Source organism: Magnolia sinica, chromosome 12 (genome assembly GCF_029962835.1).
Source record: "Magnolia sinica isolate HGM2019 chromosome 12, MsV1, whole genome shotgun sequence".
NCBI classification, from domain to species: Eukaryota; Viridiplantae; Streptophyta; class Magnoliopsida; order Magnoliales; family Magnoliaceae; genus Magnolia; species Magnolia sinica.
In genome coordinates this window covers 50,169,300-50,189,739 of record NC_080584.1, presented here as the reverse complement: position 1 = coordinate 50,189,739, position 20,440 = coordinate 50,169,300, and the positions used below count along the sequence as shown (strand labels likewise).

At 38.3% G+C, this 20,440-nt stretch overlaps 1 protein-coding gene across 8 annotated transcripts in view; it reads left to right on the top strand.

Moving 5' to 3' along the window:
- The window catches only part of LOC131221353 (general transcription and DNA repair factor IIH helicase subunit XPD), a 48,719-nt gene that overhangs the window by 5,993 nt on the left and 22,286 nt on the right, over positions 1-20,440 (top strand). For 4 of the 8 annotated variants that reach the window (XR_009159208.1, XR_009159209.1, XR_009159207.1 and 1 more), the window contains exons 2-7: positions 888-1,858; positions 3,200-3,282; positions 3,706-4,109; positions 4,585-4,778; positions 5,176-5,356; positions 14,285-14,409. Coding sequence is in view for 5 of the 8 variants with exons in the window: in XM_058216591.1 (XP_058072574.1) it covers positions 1,044-1,858; positions 3,200-3,282; positions 3,706-4,109; positions 4,585-4,778; positions 5,176-5,356; positions 14,285-14,409 (1,802 nt within the window). In the remaining 3 variants the exon portion in view is untranslated. Of the gene's footprint in view, positions 1-861; positions 1,859-3,199; positions 3,283-3,705; positions 4,110-4,584; positions 4,779-5,175; positions 5,357-14,284; positions 14,410-15,070; positions 15,201-15,285; positions 15,320-20,440 lie in introns of those variants that run through there. The other 4 variants (XM_058216595.1, XM_058216594.1, XM_058216592.1 and 1 more) reach the window with 4 other exon arrangements.

Below are 20,440 nucleotides of genomic sequence, written 5' to 3'. Positions count from 1 at the left end.
TGCTTACATGATTCATGCTTGTGTGGGATTGTGATGTTAATGTAAATCTGAATTTTATTGCCTCTTTGGTACTCTTTTAATCATGGTATGATAGCATGTTATCTTATTTGAATTACTTCGATTAATCCATTAATAATCTCCGCATCCAAATAGTTAAATCACATGTCCTGCATTATTTTTGCTAAAATGAAGGTGATTTGTGAAGGTCTTTTTCTTCTCTTGGTGTTTGTTAGTAGCAGACTGGTTGTCTGTTGAGAGAAGGAAAAAAAGAATGGATGTAGTATTGAAATGCTTTGTATTTCTACTAGAACATACAATCTTGAAAAATTAGTACAATTGTGATAAATCTTTATTGTTATAATTGAATAACTTTGTTACCTTTAGATGAGCATGTCCTCTGCACCCATCTACTCTTTACTTCTATTTTTAGGTTTGTTTTAGGTTTTCTTATTATAAAATTCTGTAATTTTTTGGCATTTTAATAAAACTGCGTGGCATGTGATTTTTGTTGCGTATTTTGTTTTCCTTTAGATAGGATGTATGGAAAAACAGGATCCATAAAGCTGATGCCAATTATCTGGGACAAGACCATGACGATGATGATTATGTTTTGTTTGTGTTGGATTTTATGTTCAAACATGATGATGATTTTCTTTTGCTTTATGGTCTCATTTTATATGCAAATGGACAGAATATTGTTAATTTACTATCCTCATCTGTCATCTGATATACAAGTCGTTACTTTTTGTTTAATTATTCTTGTTTCTTTTTACATATATTTTCTTAAAATCTACTGATTGTAACATAAGCAATTAGTTGTTTTAAGTGTATGCAAATGCTTATATTGAAATGGATCTGAAGGTCTCATGACTAAATCCTAGTTGCAGAATGCATAAGTGAGAGCAGGAGCAGATTTAGGTGTAATTATGGGATTCTGAAGAGCAAGCTAGAGGCAATCCTTGAGTTGAAGATTTTTGCAACTTAAGGAAAAATTTAGTTCCTAAAAGAGGGCTAGAAACGAAAGGGCAGCAATAAAGCCTACCATGAAGTTCCAGATGGAAGACGTGACTGTCTACTTCCCATACGATCACATCTATCCGGAGCAATACTCCTACATGCTAGACCTCAAGCGTGCCTTAGATGCCAAAGGTCATTGCCTTTTGGAAATGCCCACTGGCACCGGAAAGACCATAGCTCTCCTGTCTCTCATCACCAGCTATGCCCTTGCTAAACCCTCCAACACTCCCAAGCTCCTGTACTGCACTCGAACTGTCCATGAGATGGAGAAAACTCTAGCTGAGCTTCGCCTCCTTTACGATTACCAATTACGCCACCTTGGCCCCTCTGCTCAGATCCTCGCCCTTGGTCTCAGCTCCCGCAAGAACCTTTGCATCAATCCCACCGTCGTCTCCTCAGCCACACGTGACTCCGTTGATGCCGGCTGCCGCAAGCTCACAGCAAGCTGGGTCCGTGCCCTTGCTGCTGAGAACCCCAACATACCCACCTGCCCATTCTTTGAGAATTACGAAAAGGTCAACTCTGAGGTCATCCTCCCGCCTGGTGTCTACACATTACAGGATCTACGAAACTTTGGGAAGGAAAAAGGCTGGTGCCCATATTTCTTGGCACGCCATATGATACAGTTTGCAAATGTCGTTGTCTACAGCTACCAATATCTGCTCGATCCAAAAGTTGCAGGTGTGATATCTAAGGAGATGCAGAAGGAATGCGTTGTGGTGTTTGATGAGGCCCACAATATTGATAATGTCTGCATCGAGGCTCTTAGCGTGAGTGTGCGGCGTCAGACGCTTGAGGGGGCCACGAGGAATCTCAACAAGATGGCACAGGAGATCGATAGGTAATGCCTTTCTTCCCTCTGATTCTGCTGGATTTCTTTCTGTCTTTTTTTTTCCCCTGATAGTTACGTCAATATTATTTTGATCAAACAATGTTAAGAAAAATCTTGTTGGATGCTTTCTTTTCCTTCATGAATTTTGAAGTAGAACCCAAGGGCCTCTGTTTGGATGGGGTAAGCACGGATAGAATCTGACTGAGTACTCTCTATCCATTTTGTTTCAAGCGGGAGATGGATGGAAAACAATTGAAAACCACACCTTTTAGCGTCTTTGCTTTTTCCACCTTGGACGATTTGTAGAAACCAAACACTTACCTTTTAGGATAAAAAAGTTCTGGTAAACAATAAAAAAGCTTGAGATTTACCATGCTGCACAAACCAGTGTTTAAAAACTTGAAAACTGGATTTGCTTGAAGCCTTGGCAAGTCAAGTGCACCAGAGACTCAGGCATGTCGAATCAAGAGTCAAATTTAAGAAAATATTAAGTAACGGACAGATCTTGGCACGTGTAAGAGTGTAGTTTCCAACAAAGCATTTCGAGAGAGAGTTTTCCCTGTGAGTTGTTAGCTCCATGTACAGCTGCATACACTGAATAGATCTCCGTCCGGATTCCAATACAGATTTTTTAGGAAGATCCAGAAAGTTCCAAGGGAGATTTTTTTTGGAAGATCCAGAAAGTTCCAAAGGAGATTTTTTTTGGAAGATCCAGAAAGTTCCAAGGGAGATTTTTTTTGGAAGATCCAGAAAGTTTCAAGGGAGATTTCAATGCAGACAAGTCAGGGAGGGAGGTTCTAGGACGAAGTTTCATAGAGAAAAATTTCTCTGTTTCTGAGGGAGGGTAGTCGAGATACTTTAGTGCATTGATTTTTCTTCATTCATTTGTGCATGGAATCTATGAATGAGATAATTTTACTGCATTATTGTATGCTTGATTGAGATGTTTTAGTGCATCAATATTTTGTTGTTTATTTTGTGCAAGCTATGCATGTTGATAAGACGTTTTCAAATTTCCCTAAACCTTGGACTATTGTAGCATTGCCGATTTGAAATTAGACCAATCTTTCCTCATGTGTGTAACTTTCAATGCTGTTGTGTTTAACGATCCACTAACAGGGCTTATGGGTAAGGGCATTATTTAATTGATGCTCCACATCAGGTATTATTTTGTGCTTCTTTGACTGAATTGTACAAGTGGTTAGTGTTCTAAAACAAAAATGCTGGTAAGATTGAAGGTTTGAGGCCTTCAGGTTTAGGTATTCTGTGAGACTGTTTGTGTATGTGTTGTTTCTCAGTTACAGAGTTCCGATGATTGATTCTTCTCCAATCCTATCATCTGGTAGGAAGGTTCAAGGCCACAGATGCGGGCAGGTTGCGTGCAGAATACAATCGGCTTGTCGAGGGTTTAGCACAAAGAGGGAACTTACCCTGTATGTACGATATGCTATTTGAGATTTTCTAAGCCCACACACGTCTACACATGGCCACATGCGGCATGTGTGTGACATCAGATCATGCATGAGGTGGGTTCCAGTGTGTTGATGACCTTGGTCCAAAAATCAGATCGGTCTGGGCATTTTTGCTGGCCACATGTGTATTTTGAATATTGATGATTGACAATCTTTTAAACCATCCACTGTCTTTGTACACAATAGGCCTGCTTGATGTGTTGAACATCCTGATTCTTGGGCTGGTAATCTATGAAATGGAGCCAACCTGATGTCAGATGTACCCCAAAGGTGATAGTTTGGCATTTGTTGGCACATGGGCATGGCCTTAAATGCTGTCCCTTTTGTTTTGTCATTTGGTTTCCTTTATAGGATTGCTGACCCTTCATTGCTCTCTAATTGCAGTAACGGATACCTGGCTTGCCAATCCTGCCTTGCCAGATGATATCCTGAAGGAGGCTGTGCCTGGAAACATTCGACGTGCAGAGCATTTTCTATCAGTCCTACGGAGATTAGTGCAGTATTTGAAGGGCCGCTTGCAAACTGAAAATGTGGAGACTGAAGGGCCTGTTGCATTTGTTGCTTCAATAAATGCTCAGGCTGGAATCGACCAGAAAATGCTGAAATTCTGTTACGATCGCCTACACTCCCTCATGTTGACGCTTGAAATAACAGACACAGATGAATTTTTACATATCCAAACTGTCTGTGACTTTGCAACATTGGTTGGGACATATACACAGGGATTTTCCATCATTATCGAACCTTTTGATGAGAGAATGCCACATATACCAGACCCTGTATTGCAGGTAGTGTTGTGCCTCTGTGCTTCATGTTTAATATTCGAGATGCCCTATCTAATCCTACTCTTGTGAAGTCCACACGAAGTCCACACGAACATCTACGTGCAGACCCATGTTCCAACCTAGCATGTTAGTGGGACATATGGATCTTGTATCAGGCTGGCCCACCATGTAGATGACCTTTCCCAAGAATCTGTTCAACTCATCAAGCAGGTCACACGTGTACATTTAATTTGATCTATTGGCAACTTTTTTTTTTTTCAACTTTCCACTGTTTTCGTGTGTGTGGCCTACCTGATGAATTGACCTGCCTGATCTTTGGCCCAGGTCTTCTAGACAGTGGTGCCTACCTGGGGCATGACTCCGATATCCCATAGTCTTCTAGGTTGGCTGTGCATAATGATGTATTTAGGCTTCACAACATTTGTCCTTTCTATCCATGTTTGTGACTGTCTTTCATTTTTGTGTTATGGTGATCCAGCTTAGCTGTCATGATGCTTCTCTTGCTATACAGCCAGTATTCCAACGCTTCCAGTCAGTTATAATAACTTCTGGGACATTAAGCCCAATTGATCTATACCCTCGTCTTCTTAACTTCAATCCTGTTATCAGTCGAAGTTTTACAATGTCTTTGACAAGGGATTGCATATGTCCGATGGTTCTTACTCGTGGCAGGTATGACCTGTTGTGATTAACCTGTAGTTGTTTCTTGTTATAGGACTTCTTTTTGTGGTTTGTACATGGATTCTTAATTCTACTCTACCCACTCATTCCAATGTAACACTTGTATGCAAGAAGATTGGGGCCATTGTTGCTCCTTAATTTAAAAGTTATCCTGTTTCTCTTATGATTTTGACTGAATTCAAAAAGTGCTTCAAAAGCTAGTTCTCTTTCTCGAGTTTTAAGGTTGCATAAATGACAACCGAGTTTCTCTATTCAATGCCTTTATCAACACAATATTCTTGAGACTTTTCTCTACTGTTGTAGCATTTGATCTTTGATGTTTCTTTCATTATCTTTTATTTCATATTAGACTATTTTGTGTTGATTACCTTTCCCCATGTTATTTCAGCGATCAACTTCCAGTAAGTACAAAGTTTGATATGCGTAGTGATCCTGGTGTGGTGAGGAATTATGGGCGGCTCTTGCTGGAGATGGTGGCTGCTGTCCCAGATGGCATTGTCTGTTTCTTCGTCAGTTACTCATATATGGATGGAATTGTCAATAGTTGGAATGAAATGGGTATCTTACAGGTATTCATCAAAGAAAAAAAAAGTATTTAATGCGTATGCACTGGGGTGTTTTAAATGTTTTTCTTTAAAGTCTAATGTGCTGGAAAAAGAAAATGTAAGAACCATGTGTAGTACATGTATGCCAAATATCTCATGGGTACTAATGTCACTTCTTCAAGTCATGTGCAATTAGCATCCATAATCACTGCTAAATTGCGGTTTTTAGTTAAGTAGACCAAAGCTACAAAACAATCAAAATTGTATTAACTTCTGATTAATGTAGGCAGTCTAAATAGTCAAATTACGCTGAATAACAGAGAAAAATTGCTGAATTAAGAAAGTTTAATTTTATATTTATCAAAGCTTTCTTGTCCAAAGAAAGGTGATGCTTTGATTGAGTTAGGGCTGATTTGCCATAGGAAAGAACAAAAGCATGTGAAATCTGTCACCAGTCTTTATGGTTGATTAGCTGTTCTTTCTGTCTTTTGTAGTCTATCTTGTTGATTGATGGGTAAAAAAAATAATGTTTTGCGAGTTATGTATTTGAACTTGAAAATTTATTTTTTAATGTATTTTGGATTCTGTATCCGTCTCCTTTGAAACATTTGGACATGCTTGAGCAAACTATCAATGCAGCTTGCAAGTGATGCATTGATAATGCAAAGATGATGCATAAAAACTCTTCCAAGTGATGCTTCTTGGGCCATGTTCAGAAAATCTTCTAAGTGGAAAATTCCGATGAAGATCTGACAAGTTATGACCTTTGGTTTTATGATTAGGTTGTTGTCAGCCATACACAATATAACTATTTGTGGGATTGTTGGGATGATGGTCTGCCACAATCTCTCACTTAATCCTTAACACCCCAAGAATGATATTTAAAGCACCAATACCACAAATTTATGAATTCACAACTCAAGTAGGATTAATGTCAACTAACCTGAGCAACATGGAGATATCACTAGTAAAAAATTATAGTATCTCGCCACTTAAAACCATCAACTCTCTGCTTTTTTTTTTTCACTACCTATATTCATATTTTCAAGTTGCAGTTGTGAGATACCTGGAAACCTAAACTATATTCTAAAGTTCTTATTTGATCTGTACTATCTGCCTAATCTATCTATAAGGGTCTGTTTGGATAGGGAGAATCCTAAATGTGCACATGGAAGACCCCTATGGAATCCTCAAGAAAAAGGGAAACAATAGCATCCAACAGTTTCTCTATTGTTTGGTTTGGATTTGGTGTTTATTGATAGAAATGTTAAAAGGTCGATGGTCAAACAACTAGAGCTATCCCTCATTACCTTAGAAATTTACATTTAACAATTATTATTATTATTTTTTTTTTTGAGGAAAACCATGTAAATGGAAATTGATCTCCACACCTAATTGTGTTTGCACAATCAGAGGAAAATGTCACATTATGGGAATTGATTTCTTTCCATGGATTTCCACCAATCCAAACACCCTGGGACACCCAAGGTATTTAATAACAGTAACAGTGGTTGTAATGGCTACCTTTGTTACTGTTACAATATGGGCTCTTATGTGCCTTTTTTCCATAACGGCCATTTTGACCCTGTCCGCATAACAGTGCCCACGGTTACAATTACATAACCATTTTTGCATACCTTGTGGATGCCTAAAACAACTTTGTTTCTTTTGTCTTAACCAATGTTGTCAAAATCGTTATCGTATTGCAAATCGTAATAGGGGTTGAATCGTATCGAATCGCAAATCGTAAGATTTTTTCTGATTTACAAAAATGGACATAAAAGACATGAAAAGATATATGTAAATCATAAAAGATTAAAAACTCATCAATCATCCATTTACCATCAACATGTATCAAAAAGTAATACATATCATGATATTATCAATTGAGAAAATGTATATATGGTATATCAAAAAGTAATACATATCATGATTTTATCAATTGAGAAAATGTATATGGTATACATACCATGATATTATCAATTGAGAAAATGTATATGGTATACATATCATGATAGTAAAGGATTCTTCGTTTGTTGTCTTTCGAAAAATTTACCTTAAAAAACATACCGGAGTCCTTACAATTTTGTTTTGTATATTTCTTGAGTGTAGAATCATGTTAGAAAACATGACATTCAATTCCATTGTGAATCAAAAGATATCTTGATTTCTTTATTTTGGGTTTTTTAACATCAAAATCCCCAAAAGGAAAAAAATAGGACATTTTTAATAGGAGAGCCTTTTTCATATTTTATGAGCAAATGGGTACTAAGTAATTTGAATAAAAAATAATAATAAATTGCTTTTTTAAAGTATTTTTTAGGCCCATTTATACAGTCTACAATTATCTTATGATTCGTATGATTCGATAATTGTATGATTATTAAGGATTTGCATTTGGGTGTACGATTTGAATCTTACACCCATACAATACGTTATGAATTGTACTATTCATATTGTGAATCGTACGATTTTAATAACATTGGTCTAGACACCTACGTGGTAGTGTTCCCTGTTACAAGAACTCATGGTTATTCTTAATCAACTAAATTTGTAGGTTTATGAATTCATGACTTCCAACTAATTTGTCATACCCTCTAAAGACATCTGACACAACCCAGTTTCCCTTTTCTATAGAACTCATGGTTGTTCTATATCAACTAAATTTGTAGGCTTATGATTTTTTATATTGGAAAGGTAACACTACTAGGGATTGAACCCTGGATCACTCACCCACAATACAGTCTTCGCCAGCTCATCTGACAAACTGGAGACATGATAACAACATGTAGGGTGAACATGATAACAACCAACTTGGGCATCCCACCCAATTGGAGAATCACAACTCAAAGTTTAGAGTATCTCTCTACTTAAACTATGTTAGCTGTCTTTATCTTTTTTCCACCAAAAGAATGTTCATATTTGTAAGTCACAACTGTGAGAAACTCAAAACCCTAAACTATCCTCTAAAGTTCCTGTTTGAGTTATTAAATAATTGCCAGCCTTATGGCCATTATGACATGGGCTGTAACAGTTATTACGATATGGGCTGTTAACAGCTGTTATGGCCTTGTAATGGTCTAAAAATTTTTTAAAGGAAGAAAATATATCGGATTGTTACAGGCTGTTACGATTGTTATGGGGCTATTATGGGCCCTTTTTTTTTTCAGAGCGGCTGTTAGGCCTTGTAATTGTCAATAAATTTTTTAAAGGAAGAAAATATATCTGACTTTTATGGGCTGTTATGATTGTTAAAGGGGTTATACGGGCCCTTCTTCTTCTTCTTTTTTTTTTTTTTTCAGAACTAGCATTACAACCCCGTCTCATGTAATGCTTCCACTGTTACCCATTATGTAACGGCTGTAAGTAACCATTTTTAAATATTATGTTCCTATGCAATCTAGACAATCCAACTAATTTGTCATACCGATGGTGTGTCGTAACAGCTATTATGCCCCCCTAATGGCTGTTAATTAACGGTAACAGTGATAACCATTATGCATTATAACAGCCGCTACGGAAAAAAAATGACCTGTACAGGCTCCTTAACGGGGCCGATGCAAGTTTTCTTAGAGAAAAAAGGGGCTGTAATGGCTGTTATGGCCCGTATCAGAATGGTAATGGTGGTGGATGTTATGGCCACTGTTGCCGTTACAGAATACCTTGGTCATACCCTCGAAAGACATGTAACACAACCTAGTTTCCCTTTTCTATGGAACTCAAATAACTTTGCAGGTTTATGCATTCACATGTAGGGTTAACATGATAACATTCGACTTGCGCATCCTATCCAGTAGATGAATCACTAAAAGTTTGAAGTATCTGCCTCCTTAATAATGTCATCTATCTTTATTATTATTATTATTGTTTTTTTTTTTTTCCACTAGAAAGAATGTTCATATTCATAAGTTCAATTGAGAGAGACTTAGAACCCTCAACTATCCGTTTAAGTTCCCTTGCAATCTGGACCCTCCACCTAATTTGTCTATACCCGTAAAGGACATCTAAAAAACCCTAATTTACCTTTTCTATATACCCCCATCTTAAACTTTTTCTAGTATAAATAAAGATCTTTGAGTATTAAACTATCCTTTTTCTTGTCCATCCATTCATCGTGTGTGGCCAATTCGGTTCCTTCCATGACTTCTCTTCCATTCTGAAACCTGGCCAAGAATGTCTGGCTATTGAAACAAACTCATAGTTACTCTCTAGTGGTAATGCAAAGCTTCATTATTACCACTTAAATGAGGGAAACGAAAACAAGAGAACAGGGATGATTAGGGATCATCCAGAGGCTAAAATGGAATCATATAAAGACATTCAACAGCCTTGTAGAATCGTCCCTATTATTGGAGAAGATCCGAAGCCTAATAAATCACCAGCCTTTGTCTCTTGAGAAGATCGCCTTAGGAGATTCCGATATAGTGTTGAAAGTCCTAATGTTGCGCTCTTCCCACACTGATACCAACCAAACCGCTGCCAAGATGGAAGAGGCACCAAAGAATGAGCTTCTTTTTGTCCCTTATCTCCAATTCCATTAATGAATGAAAGTGTCGATGGGCTCTAGAGAAATCAAAATTGTTCCAAAGAGGTGAAGTAGTTTGCTCCATGTGACCTGGATAACAAAAACAAGTGATTAACTAATACCATGTCCTCATTGTTAGAATTTTTGTAAAGAAAGCTGAGGCAAAATTTTTTAGAAAATTTATATTTTAATACTAATTAGGATTTAGGATCTCCATATAGATGTAATCAAATCCACAAAAGATAAAATCCTACAACTAGGATTACTTGTGGTCAATGCCGTGAAATCAGATGCAGTAGCTTGGTGACAATCCTCCAAAGCAGGTCTCTTTCCGATCTATTCCAAATAAGAGGTGGGCAAGAAGCCTTGCACACACCCCCACAATAGGATTGGGGGTTTGTGCACTTGAGAGACGTCCACGTTCTAGGGATGGGGCTAGGATCTATATATGTAAGGAGGAATTAGAGTTTCAAGGGAGGCAATAGTTATGGTGCTCCTCTTCCCTAAAGATTTTGGTATGCCCTACTACATTTGAAGTCCAAGATCCTCCTTATTTATTACCCAAATTGATTGAATCCCTCCACTTACTGTGGCCACCATCCTATCCCATGCAGGTACAAGGTATGGGTCAACGAATATTAACCATTAGATGTCCATCAAGAGTGGTTAAAATAAAATCAATGGATAAAAATAAAAATCAACGCTTGATAGCATTCATAATCATTTAAAAACTTCCCATTATATTGAACAAGCTTAAATCATTTGATGGATGGTCCAGCACATGAGATCAATCCACTTATCATATCCTAGGTAACTAAGTGGATCTCTTGTTGGATCATGAGAGCCTCAACCGGACCCTGATGCATGCACCCAACCATACTCACATGTTGGCCGTTGATGTAAAGTGAGCCAAACCACATTACACCAAGACCTTGAACTTCCCACACTTCCTTAGTTTTGAGGATTAGTCAAAGCTATTACATAAGTTAGGCTAGTTTAGGGATGATGGGTTTCCTAGTCTAGAGACTGAAGTGATCTTCCAATGTAAGTGTCCAAAGGGTCTAATAGTAGTATCCCATATTTATGAACACACGCTCCTATGTGGGGTAGGAAAAGGCACCGACTCATCATTGAGCCCAATGGTGAAGACTCGTAGTTGGTTCCCTCACACATGATGGGCATATGTGAATAATCATAGGTTGCCCAATCTTGCTTAGATAGTCATGGATATTTTGGGTTCTGAGACCCATGGCCCCAACTATCCCTTGGCCAGTAGTCATTTTGTCCAAACCAGTGTTTCAAATAGCGCCCGTAGCGTATGCTACGTAGCGTCCCAAATAGCGTATATCCCCTGTAGCGCACGCTACAGGGGTCGTAGCGTACACTACAACTATGTAGCGCGTAGCGTCCGTAGCATAAGCTACAATGTATTTTTTTACTATTTTAGTTTTTTTAATTGTTTTTTCACATTTTCTTTGTTTCTAATGTTGAGGAATGTGACACTTGTATTGTACTTGATACTTTTAACCTATGGGATTTTTATTTCTTTTCATAATTGTGACTTGTGGTTTCAATTAGACATTATTAATTAAAGTGGTTTGCTTAGGAAGTTGTTGATGTGATAATTATTTGATTTGGCTTATATATGTGGATTGGCTTTTGATAAATGATAACTAATAACTTTTTTGAACATGCTTATAATTGATAAAATGAATCATCTTTTAGGCATTTTTATATTTTTTTCCTTTTTTTTTTTTCACTATTTATTATATTTGTCCTATTTTTAAATTAAAATATAGAAATATCTTGTAGCTTACGTTACACGCTACGTATTTACGCTACATGCTATAGAGGGCTGAGCGCTACGCATCACGCTACCGCTATTTAAAACACTGGTCCAAACTCATGTTCCTTAGGGCCCGTTTGGCCGGGTGGATTGAAAGGGATTGAATGGTATTGGGGTGGATGGCATGGATTTCGAGGTAATGATGGTGTTGTCAGTGGATTGCCTTGAGATACACGGGATTGCTACTGCCCTGGATTGCTATATCTAGTCTGTTTGGCACGCCCGGCCAATCCCAGGATTGAACCTTCCCATCCCGTTGAATCCCTCGAACCAAACACGTCTCAGGCAAATTTGTATGGATTAATGTGGATTGGATGGGATTTAAAGGTAATGATGCTGTCGTCAGTGGATTGTCTCAAGACCCATGGGATTGGGATCAGATCACCGACTTTGTTTGGCATGCCCGGCCAATCCTGGGATTTAACTTCCAATCCCTTCCAATACCCTCCAATACCTTCCAATCCGACCGGCCAAACGGGCCCTTAAGGACAACCAGAGGAAATCTTGTCTGTAACTTGTATTAATTCCACATGTTTATAAAGTTTCACACACGTTAATGAGGCAAATGAATGATTCACTCATAAACAATTAATGAGGTCTAGAACATGAATATTGGTTTTTTAGGGCACAACACTAACACTTAAGGCATATTAAGCACCTGTTTATGGAAGTGGTCAATGGATTTATCCTTTGCTATTGACTAGTCAAATACCACCACGGGGGGCTGGGTAATGCCATAAAGGAGCTGAAGTTGCCATGACACAACTGTGACACCACATTTAAGAATATGGTAGGAGCAAACAAATTACCCTGTCAATACAAACTTCCAACACCAAGAATCAGCCTTTGAGGAATTGGAAATGATGAGGTTAATGCGATCCTATGAACTAGTGAACTAATTAATCTCCTCGTCCGTGGGATTCTAGCAAAATCAAGGGACCGTGCAACCGAATTCTCTTCACTTAAGAAACACTATCAGATGAACTGCCATTGACCAAATGATACACTAAATATACCCCATATCGAAGTGGAGTATCACCACACTGTGGATCTTCCCAGAATATGATGCGAGCTCTGTTTCACACCACATATAATATCCCTTGAGAAACTCAATTCCCCCCATTATTACCATTCAAATCCTTGAAGGCCTATGTTGAGAAGAGACAATGCTAAATCATCCACCCCCATGATTAACATACTTACTGACAATAATTCTTTTTCCAAAGACTTTCTTCTTCCATCCCATGCCTCCAGAGCCATTTCCAAAGAAGCTTCCAATTCGTAACCCTCAGAACTGTAATGTCTATGCCCCTAGCTTCTTTGGCTTGCATGCCCCTCCACCCCACCAAGTGTAGTTTTTTGTTTCCTTCCAAACCTTTCCCCAAGAAGTCACTTCAAAATTTGGTTCATAACTCTAATTGGATATTGGAACAAGGACATGCATTATATGGGCAAATCGGATAGGGTGGCTTTGATCAGCGTAATCCACCCAGAAGGATAAATGCCTACCCTTCTAGGCCGAGAGCTTCCGTTCTACGCTCTCGATTGCTGAGTCCAATAGTGATTTTAGCAGGCTTTCCTATGCATATTGGTAAACTAATATACATCGTATGAAGACAAGTAGCCTCACATTTGAATACCTTGGCCAATGTTTAGATCCCTTCCTCATTCAAGCAAACCCCGGACATTTCACTCTTTCTCAAATTAATTTTCTGATCTGATGCTACTTCAATGTGTCTCACTTGTCTCCATTCTTCTAGTAAGATCAGCAACCTGATCCCAGTTTGCATCAGAAGAGAGGTGATTATTATCTCTACTCAACCCTAAAGTTGAGGGTGGGCAACTTGGAGTCGTCTCTACTCAACCCCGGCATCAAACCAGCCTCAAAAGCTCATATGATCATTCTGCTCAAAGCCTCTGCAATCACCACAAACAGGTTGGACGATAAGGGATCCCCTTGCCTGATGCCCCCTGACCCCCTGAAGAATCCTTTAGGATTTCATTTATCATGATACAACAATGAGCTGACTTGAAACAGTCTGCCATCCATTGTTTCCACCTTACGCCAAAGCCCATCCTCAGCGTGTGAAGAAGGAATCCCAATAGATAGCATCATACACTTTTTCCATGTCAGTTTGAAAATCAACCTTGGTTTGCCTTTTCTGTGTCTTAAACCATTGCATTCATGCATAAACAGAGCCACATCGAGAATTTGCCGGTCCAACAGAAAGGCCTCAAACTACACTCTTCATGTTTTTTAACTACCTAAAATATAACCCAAACCAGTTTCTTCACATCATGGCATATGTTGCCATTGTTGATGTCAGCACGATGCCATCAGCAAGGCTCTCAAAAGTGCCATGTTTTCTTCTTCATTATTTTCCTTTTTTTTTTTTGGTTGTTGTTTTGCTCATGGAAGTTTTTCTTGAATTGTGTAAAGGCTGATCACATTTTGTATTATAAGCCATTTCTATTGGAGTTGTTTGTTAATTGGTTTCTTCTTTTGTATCACAATTGCATCTTTTCTCTACAAAATCTCCAGTTCATTTTTAGTCAATTGCAATGTCTCCCTGTTTTGCAGGATGTGATGCAGCATAAGTTAGTATTCATTGAAACTCAGGATGTCGTAGAAACTACACTGGCTCTGGACAACTATCGTAGGGCTTGTGATTGTGGAAGGGGGGCTGTGTTTTTCTCTGTTGCCAGGTACTTTTCCTCCAACTAGCTGAGAACTCAAATGCATACTAACATCTTCCAACTCGAACATTTTTCTAGATATAACTGCCAAGCAGGATGTTTGTTTTTGATGGTGGACATTACTTGTTTAGAGTCTTAACTATTCAGATTGTAGAGAGAAAAACGGAACATGAATGCAACACTCTTTTAGTTTCTGAGTTGATGATTGGTAAAAGAAAAAGAAACAAATTCAATTTTATTGTTAGCCTGCTTCCATTTGATGCCATTTCCACATACCCATGCTTCTTTTTGTGATTTGCCTTCTATTTGAAAATGCCTCGTGAATGTTCTTCTCTGCTGCTTAATGAAGGTTGTGTTGGAGTTCATCTCGTGCATGCTTCTGCAGAACACTGTGTATCTTAGGGCACTTTGTTACTCTTCTCCTCTATTGTACCATTCTTGTAATATCTTGTATTTATTAGGACATAGCTTCTATTTTCCTAAATATAGATAATCTCCTCTCTATAAAGCTGTATTCTTGAGAGAATAAAACAACACATCCAAATCATCTTCTCTAATCTTCCATCCTTCTCTTCATTCTTTTATTTGACATCATAGTATTGTAGCTTAAGGTTCCCTTTTTCTCTTCTATTTGAGATGACGTTCAGCTATGCCCCTTGATCTACTGCAGGCTCACTTTGGATGATCAGTGACTGGATTTACATCTACTTTTTGATTGAGATGGCCATTCAAGACTTCTGGAATTTTTACTGCATTTTTTCCTTAAAAAATTGTCAATTTCCCCCCTCTTCTCTCATATCTAGAAAAACTGTTCAGTTTTCATCTGGATCTTTTATCTCTGTCACTCAATCAGATCTCAGTTTGATTCTTTGGGTTCCTTGCCAGATATGTGTATGAAGGCTGATCAGTGAATGGGATCCATTCCATGGGTTTTCTGGTCCAGTCATCTATTGATGTCTGCACACGCCTAGAATGAAAATTTTTCCTTGCTGGATATTTTTCTCTTTGGTGGCTCGATCAGATCTGAACGGTATCATCTGTGGTATTTTCACTATTCATTCCTGAGCTGGTTGAAGTCTGTGTTTTTTTTTTCTTCATAGATCTGTGGGAATCTAGATTTGTTGCATGGTATTTAAAAATGGTTACATTACAGCCACAACGGCCGTTATGTAAGGTAACGGCGGTGACCGTTACATGATACGGGGCCGTAATGCTCAATTAAAAAAAGGCCTGTAATGGGCTTGTAACAGTCGTAACGACTGTTATGGGCCTGTAAGGAGCCGATGCGTGGCAGATACAGGGCCTATTTGTTTTTTCCTTTAAAAATACCTTCAATCTTTATGAGGCTGTAGCGACAGTTATAGGGAGCATAATAGTCATTGCATCTGTATCTTCTTCTGAAATTACATCAGGATATTGCTTCTCTTCGCTAGGGGGAAAAATTGGTTGTTGAATGTTATACAGAATTTAAAAGGTCCTGGCAAGAATTGGAACATTTTGAGGATGTCCAGTTGCTTCCTCGAAAGATGTAGATGCCCAGAAAAATTTAATGGAAAAGCGGAGAATATTTTATCTGAATCCTGATTTAATCCATTCGTGCTCAAATTCTTGGTCAACAAACCCTTTCTAGCCTCAACAATGCATAGCTTTACTTCTTAGAGATGAGCAATGGGGGAAAAGTGGTTGGTAATTCCGACTACAAAAAAATTGCTCTTATTTCCTAAGGATCTTTAGGTCATGATAAGAATGTTAGCCAAGAGAAGGGTTCGTGGTGGTCGTGGCAAAGTAGAACGCTTCTGTACCCATTGCAAGCAAAGGAACCATTTTTGTCAATGTTTGTTGGAAGCTACATCGTAAGCTGCCTTCAATGACTAAGTGAAGTCCATCACATGACTGTTGAGACAAGAGACGCCTTCATTCTTGTTTGGACAGATGACAACACTCCCACTAATGATGTGGTTTAGGTCCCTCGTTCTAAATATGACTATGCTCCAAAAGATGGTTACTAGTCTCAAGGGTTTTGTGACTGAGTCTTCCAACCTTGTGCAGACAGGCACAAAGCCTTCCGCCCTTCATATTACTTGTGGTTTTCTCTGGGTACTTGACTCAGGTACCACCAACCACATGTCCGGTATGTCCAATGTCTTTTCCTCCACCTATTCTATACCTAGCAAAGTAAAGGCAACATATGTCACATTCACTGGTATTTTAGGGAAAGGTTTCATTCCCTCATCTTCTCATATTTACTTTACAAAAACTCGAAATTGTTCCATAACCTCATTCTCGGATAGTGATCTATCCAAAAGGATGACAACCCCAAGTGCAGGGTTGCGATGTAGTTTTTATTTGGTGAGACCGAGATCAAATTCACAGGGACTTGTATTTGTGCGTTCTCTAAAACACTTTATAACTAGAATTAAATCTAAACTATGGAATTGGATGATAAGAAGTAATGATTGAAATTAAGTATTATAAAGAAGATATCAATAAACGTAAAGCACTAAAGTGCCAAGGATCCACTTCTAGCCATCCTTAATGCCCAATTCACTCGATTAAGTTAGATAACTAAACTGGAATCGAAGTCCTATCCTATCCAATCTGATAATAGAGTGCTTAATTCATTATTCACAAACCAAAAATAAAATTTGAACTTCAATTGATTCAGTTCCCACATGAAGCACCAAAGTATTGATTGCAGGGAATTCAAAGCATTTATCGTGCCCTTAGTCTACAATAAATCATTGGATTTTACATATTAATCCATTGCAAAATAGATAAGCAACCAATCTTAGCCTTCCTAAGCTTCCAAAGTGCCCGGAGTCGACAGTTGATCAAAGTAAACTAAAAATAAAGCTTCATTCAAATCAATATCAATGAATTCTTCAACATTCAAACCAAATAACTTGAATCAAAGTAAACTAGAACATTAAAAACCACTATAAGCTTCACCTCTTAGCCCTATCTAAGAGATTTTGCCAACCATCGTCATGATTGAACTAAACTCTACGAAAAATATGAAAAAACTTGGAACCAAAAGATTGGAGAGGAGGAATGGCTCCGTAAACTTCCGCAACTTCTTGCTCTCTCTCCCAAACCCTAAATCGTACTTAGAGAGCCTAAATCACGCCCTTAAATATACTCGATTTGCACTAGCTTTGAACCGACTTCAAAATTTTGCACTTTGTTACACTTTGGCAGCATTGACTGTAGCCTTCGGTCGCACTGAATATCACTTCGGTTGCATCGAATTTGCTTCTCGGTTGTAGCCGAATTTCCTCAAATTTCTTCTGATGTTCTTGTTTCCCTCTGGTCGGACCGAACCCTTCTTCTAATGTTCTTGTCTCCCTCTGGTCGGACCGAATTACATATGAAAATCACAATTTATTGCTAGACTGTTATATGCACTTTCTTGGTCGGACCGAGCCAACCTCAGGTGGGACCGAACAGTTTGTTATTTTTGTTAATACACTTTTTAATTTATCCAGCCTTTTCTCTCTCATTTGCACTTGGTTTTCCTGGATCTTTGACACTTTAATTCTTCAATATTGACCTCCATAGACCCAATCCTTCCCCTGATCATTCTTTGAGCATTAAATTTTCATCTTAATTGTTATTTTCATCTTATCTCTCCAAATCATCTCGCATAGCAAAGCACACGTAATTAGATCAGTTTAGCGCATTTATGCTTATAAAACCAATGCACAATAAGGGGGAGATCTGCAATTTTCACACTCAACGCACCCCCCGCCAACATTGTGCTAGTCCTGAGCAAAACATGCGAAAACCAAACTACAAATCCCAAACTTCAAACCTCTCTCAGAAAAAACAACATTATGTGTAATCCATTGCATATGTAGATAGAATTAAGAGATACAAGGATGAAATATCATCAGTCTAAAACCCAATATCAGTAATAAACAATTAAACTAAGTTCTTTTTCATCAATCAATTAATAGAAACAGACTTTATTGGCTTTTGAGCATCTATGTCCAAGCCCGGTTCGATTTTGAAACGAGCTTTATTTTCAACCATGAGTGTGGCATGAGATGGGCCAGGGCTGGAAACCCAATGGGCCAAGCTGTCCTATTGACACCCCTACTAAAAAGAGTGGAGTGCTGGTTGTGTAAATCGCCTATCTCAATGTTATGTAGAAACCCTGTGTTTTACATTCTGGATCAAGTGTTCCGGATCATGGGTAATTTTTTATCCATATCGATATTTTTAGCAGCCCAAATTGGTGCTCTTTGTTCTTATTATTGATTAAGTTAATGCAATTTTATGTTGACAATGTAGAGGTTATATCTTTATTTATTCAATGCAATTTTATATTGACAATGTAGAGGTTGTATCTTTATTTATTTAGTTATAATATGGCACTGACTATGAAGAATCTATATCAATCACATTCATAATTTCATATCTAATTTGCAATACGATTTCGTGCACAAAACTATATTGCATAGACAATGTATGCTTTAGAGTCATGTGCATGATCCTACCTCTAATGTACCATGTATTGGAGGTAGTAGCCGCATACCCATTCCCGTACCGTTTACCAATCAAACCCATGTTCCAGGTAACCTTGGTCTATCTAGGGTACCCTCCTCGCGCCTCCTACAAGAATACTCTTTATGAACCCTAAAGGCAGTCTAGAATCCCAATGGAATCCTTAACCAGAACTTCCCCACCGTTATAGCAATTTCAACTCAATCTAATTTGTTCAAGATGATCTACAAAGTAGTAATAATTGTTATCTACAAAGATTTGGTGAAATTTGTAATGTCCTAAAATAGTATGGATTCATAGAACTATCCCCAAAATCTTCAGAGTCAGCAAAATCTGCAATTATTATCTTCAAAATCAGAAAATATAATATTTAAAAAATAGTTACTTCTAGTACCAGAATTTCTGCCCATAAAACCAGCAGCAAACAATACAAAATTCAACATGTTCCTTGTGGTGGGTGTTGGGCTTGAGGTGACACTTCTTGGGTTAGAAAGAATTTCACTATGGCGATTTCATACTACATACATATAGTAGAGCTTCAGCCCAACTTCTTCAGTTCGTTACTCGTAATCCATTTTGTATTCAGAATGGGGCTTATTCCTTGGGCTATCAGTGGGTTGGGATATCTTGTCATGGGCAAGGCTTGGATTTATGATTAGGCGTAGAGGGATGGGCCCGGGCTTAAAAATCTCTCTTGATTATAATTGGGTTGGGCTTGGCAGTGTTAAGTTATCGGCGAAAAGTCGATAATATCGACGATACTATCGGTGTCGCCAGCGTTGCGACACTGAAAACCCCTTTTTTTTCGTTTCTCTGCCAATTTTCAGCGAATTATCGGTGATTTTTTAGAGTTTTCGCGATAATCAGAGTTGTCGGGCGACATTCGTTGTAGCTACCAACTCCATTTCGCCGATAAAAAGGCAGTATTAGAAATTTTGGGGAGAGCATCGTAAATGCCAAAAAATAAAATATAAAATATAAAAAAATTGTAAGAAGGTGATTTCGATACCTGTAGAAGAGGTACGCTTGATTGGAAGAAGAGTTCGGTGGGCCTTGATCGACAATAGTTGTGTTTCAGTCTTCCGCAGGTACGAAAAAACCTCCCCTTTTTCTTTTTTTCTTCTAATGGATGAAAACTTTCAAAATCAACGAGAATTCCGGCGAATAATCTATGATCTCTTGGGAATTTTGGTTTGATTTGGAGATTTGGGTTCGAAATGGAAACCCTCAGATTGGGATTTGGGTTCCAAATAGAAACGGGAAACCCTATTCCCCTTTCGAAATGGCATCAGACCCCTTTTTTTTCAGGGGCGGATTAGCTACTGACAGGTTTAGTAGCTAGACTCGCTATTGGCAGGTTTAGTAGCTGACGTCACCAAGTTCCGTGGGCCCCACCATGATGTATGTTTTGTATCCACACCTTCCATCCATTTGTAGATATCATTTTAGGACAATATCGAAAGAATGAGTTAAATCCAAAGCTCCAGTGGACCCTAGCACAGAAAACAGTGGGGACAGTGACACCCACCATTAA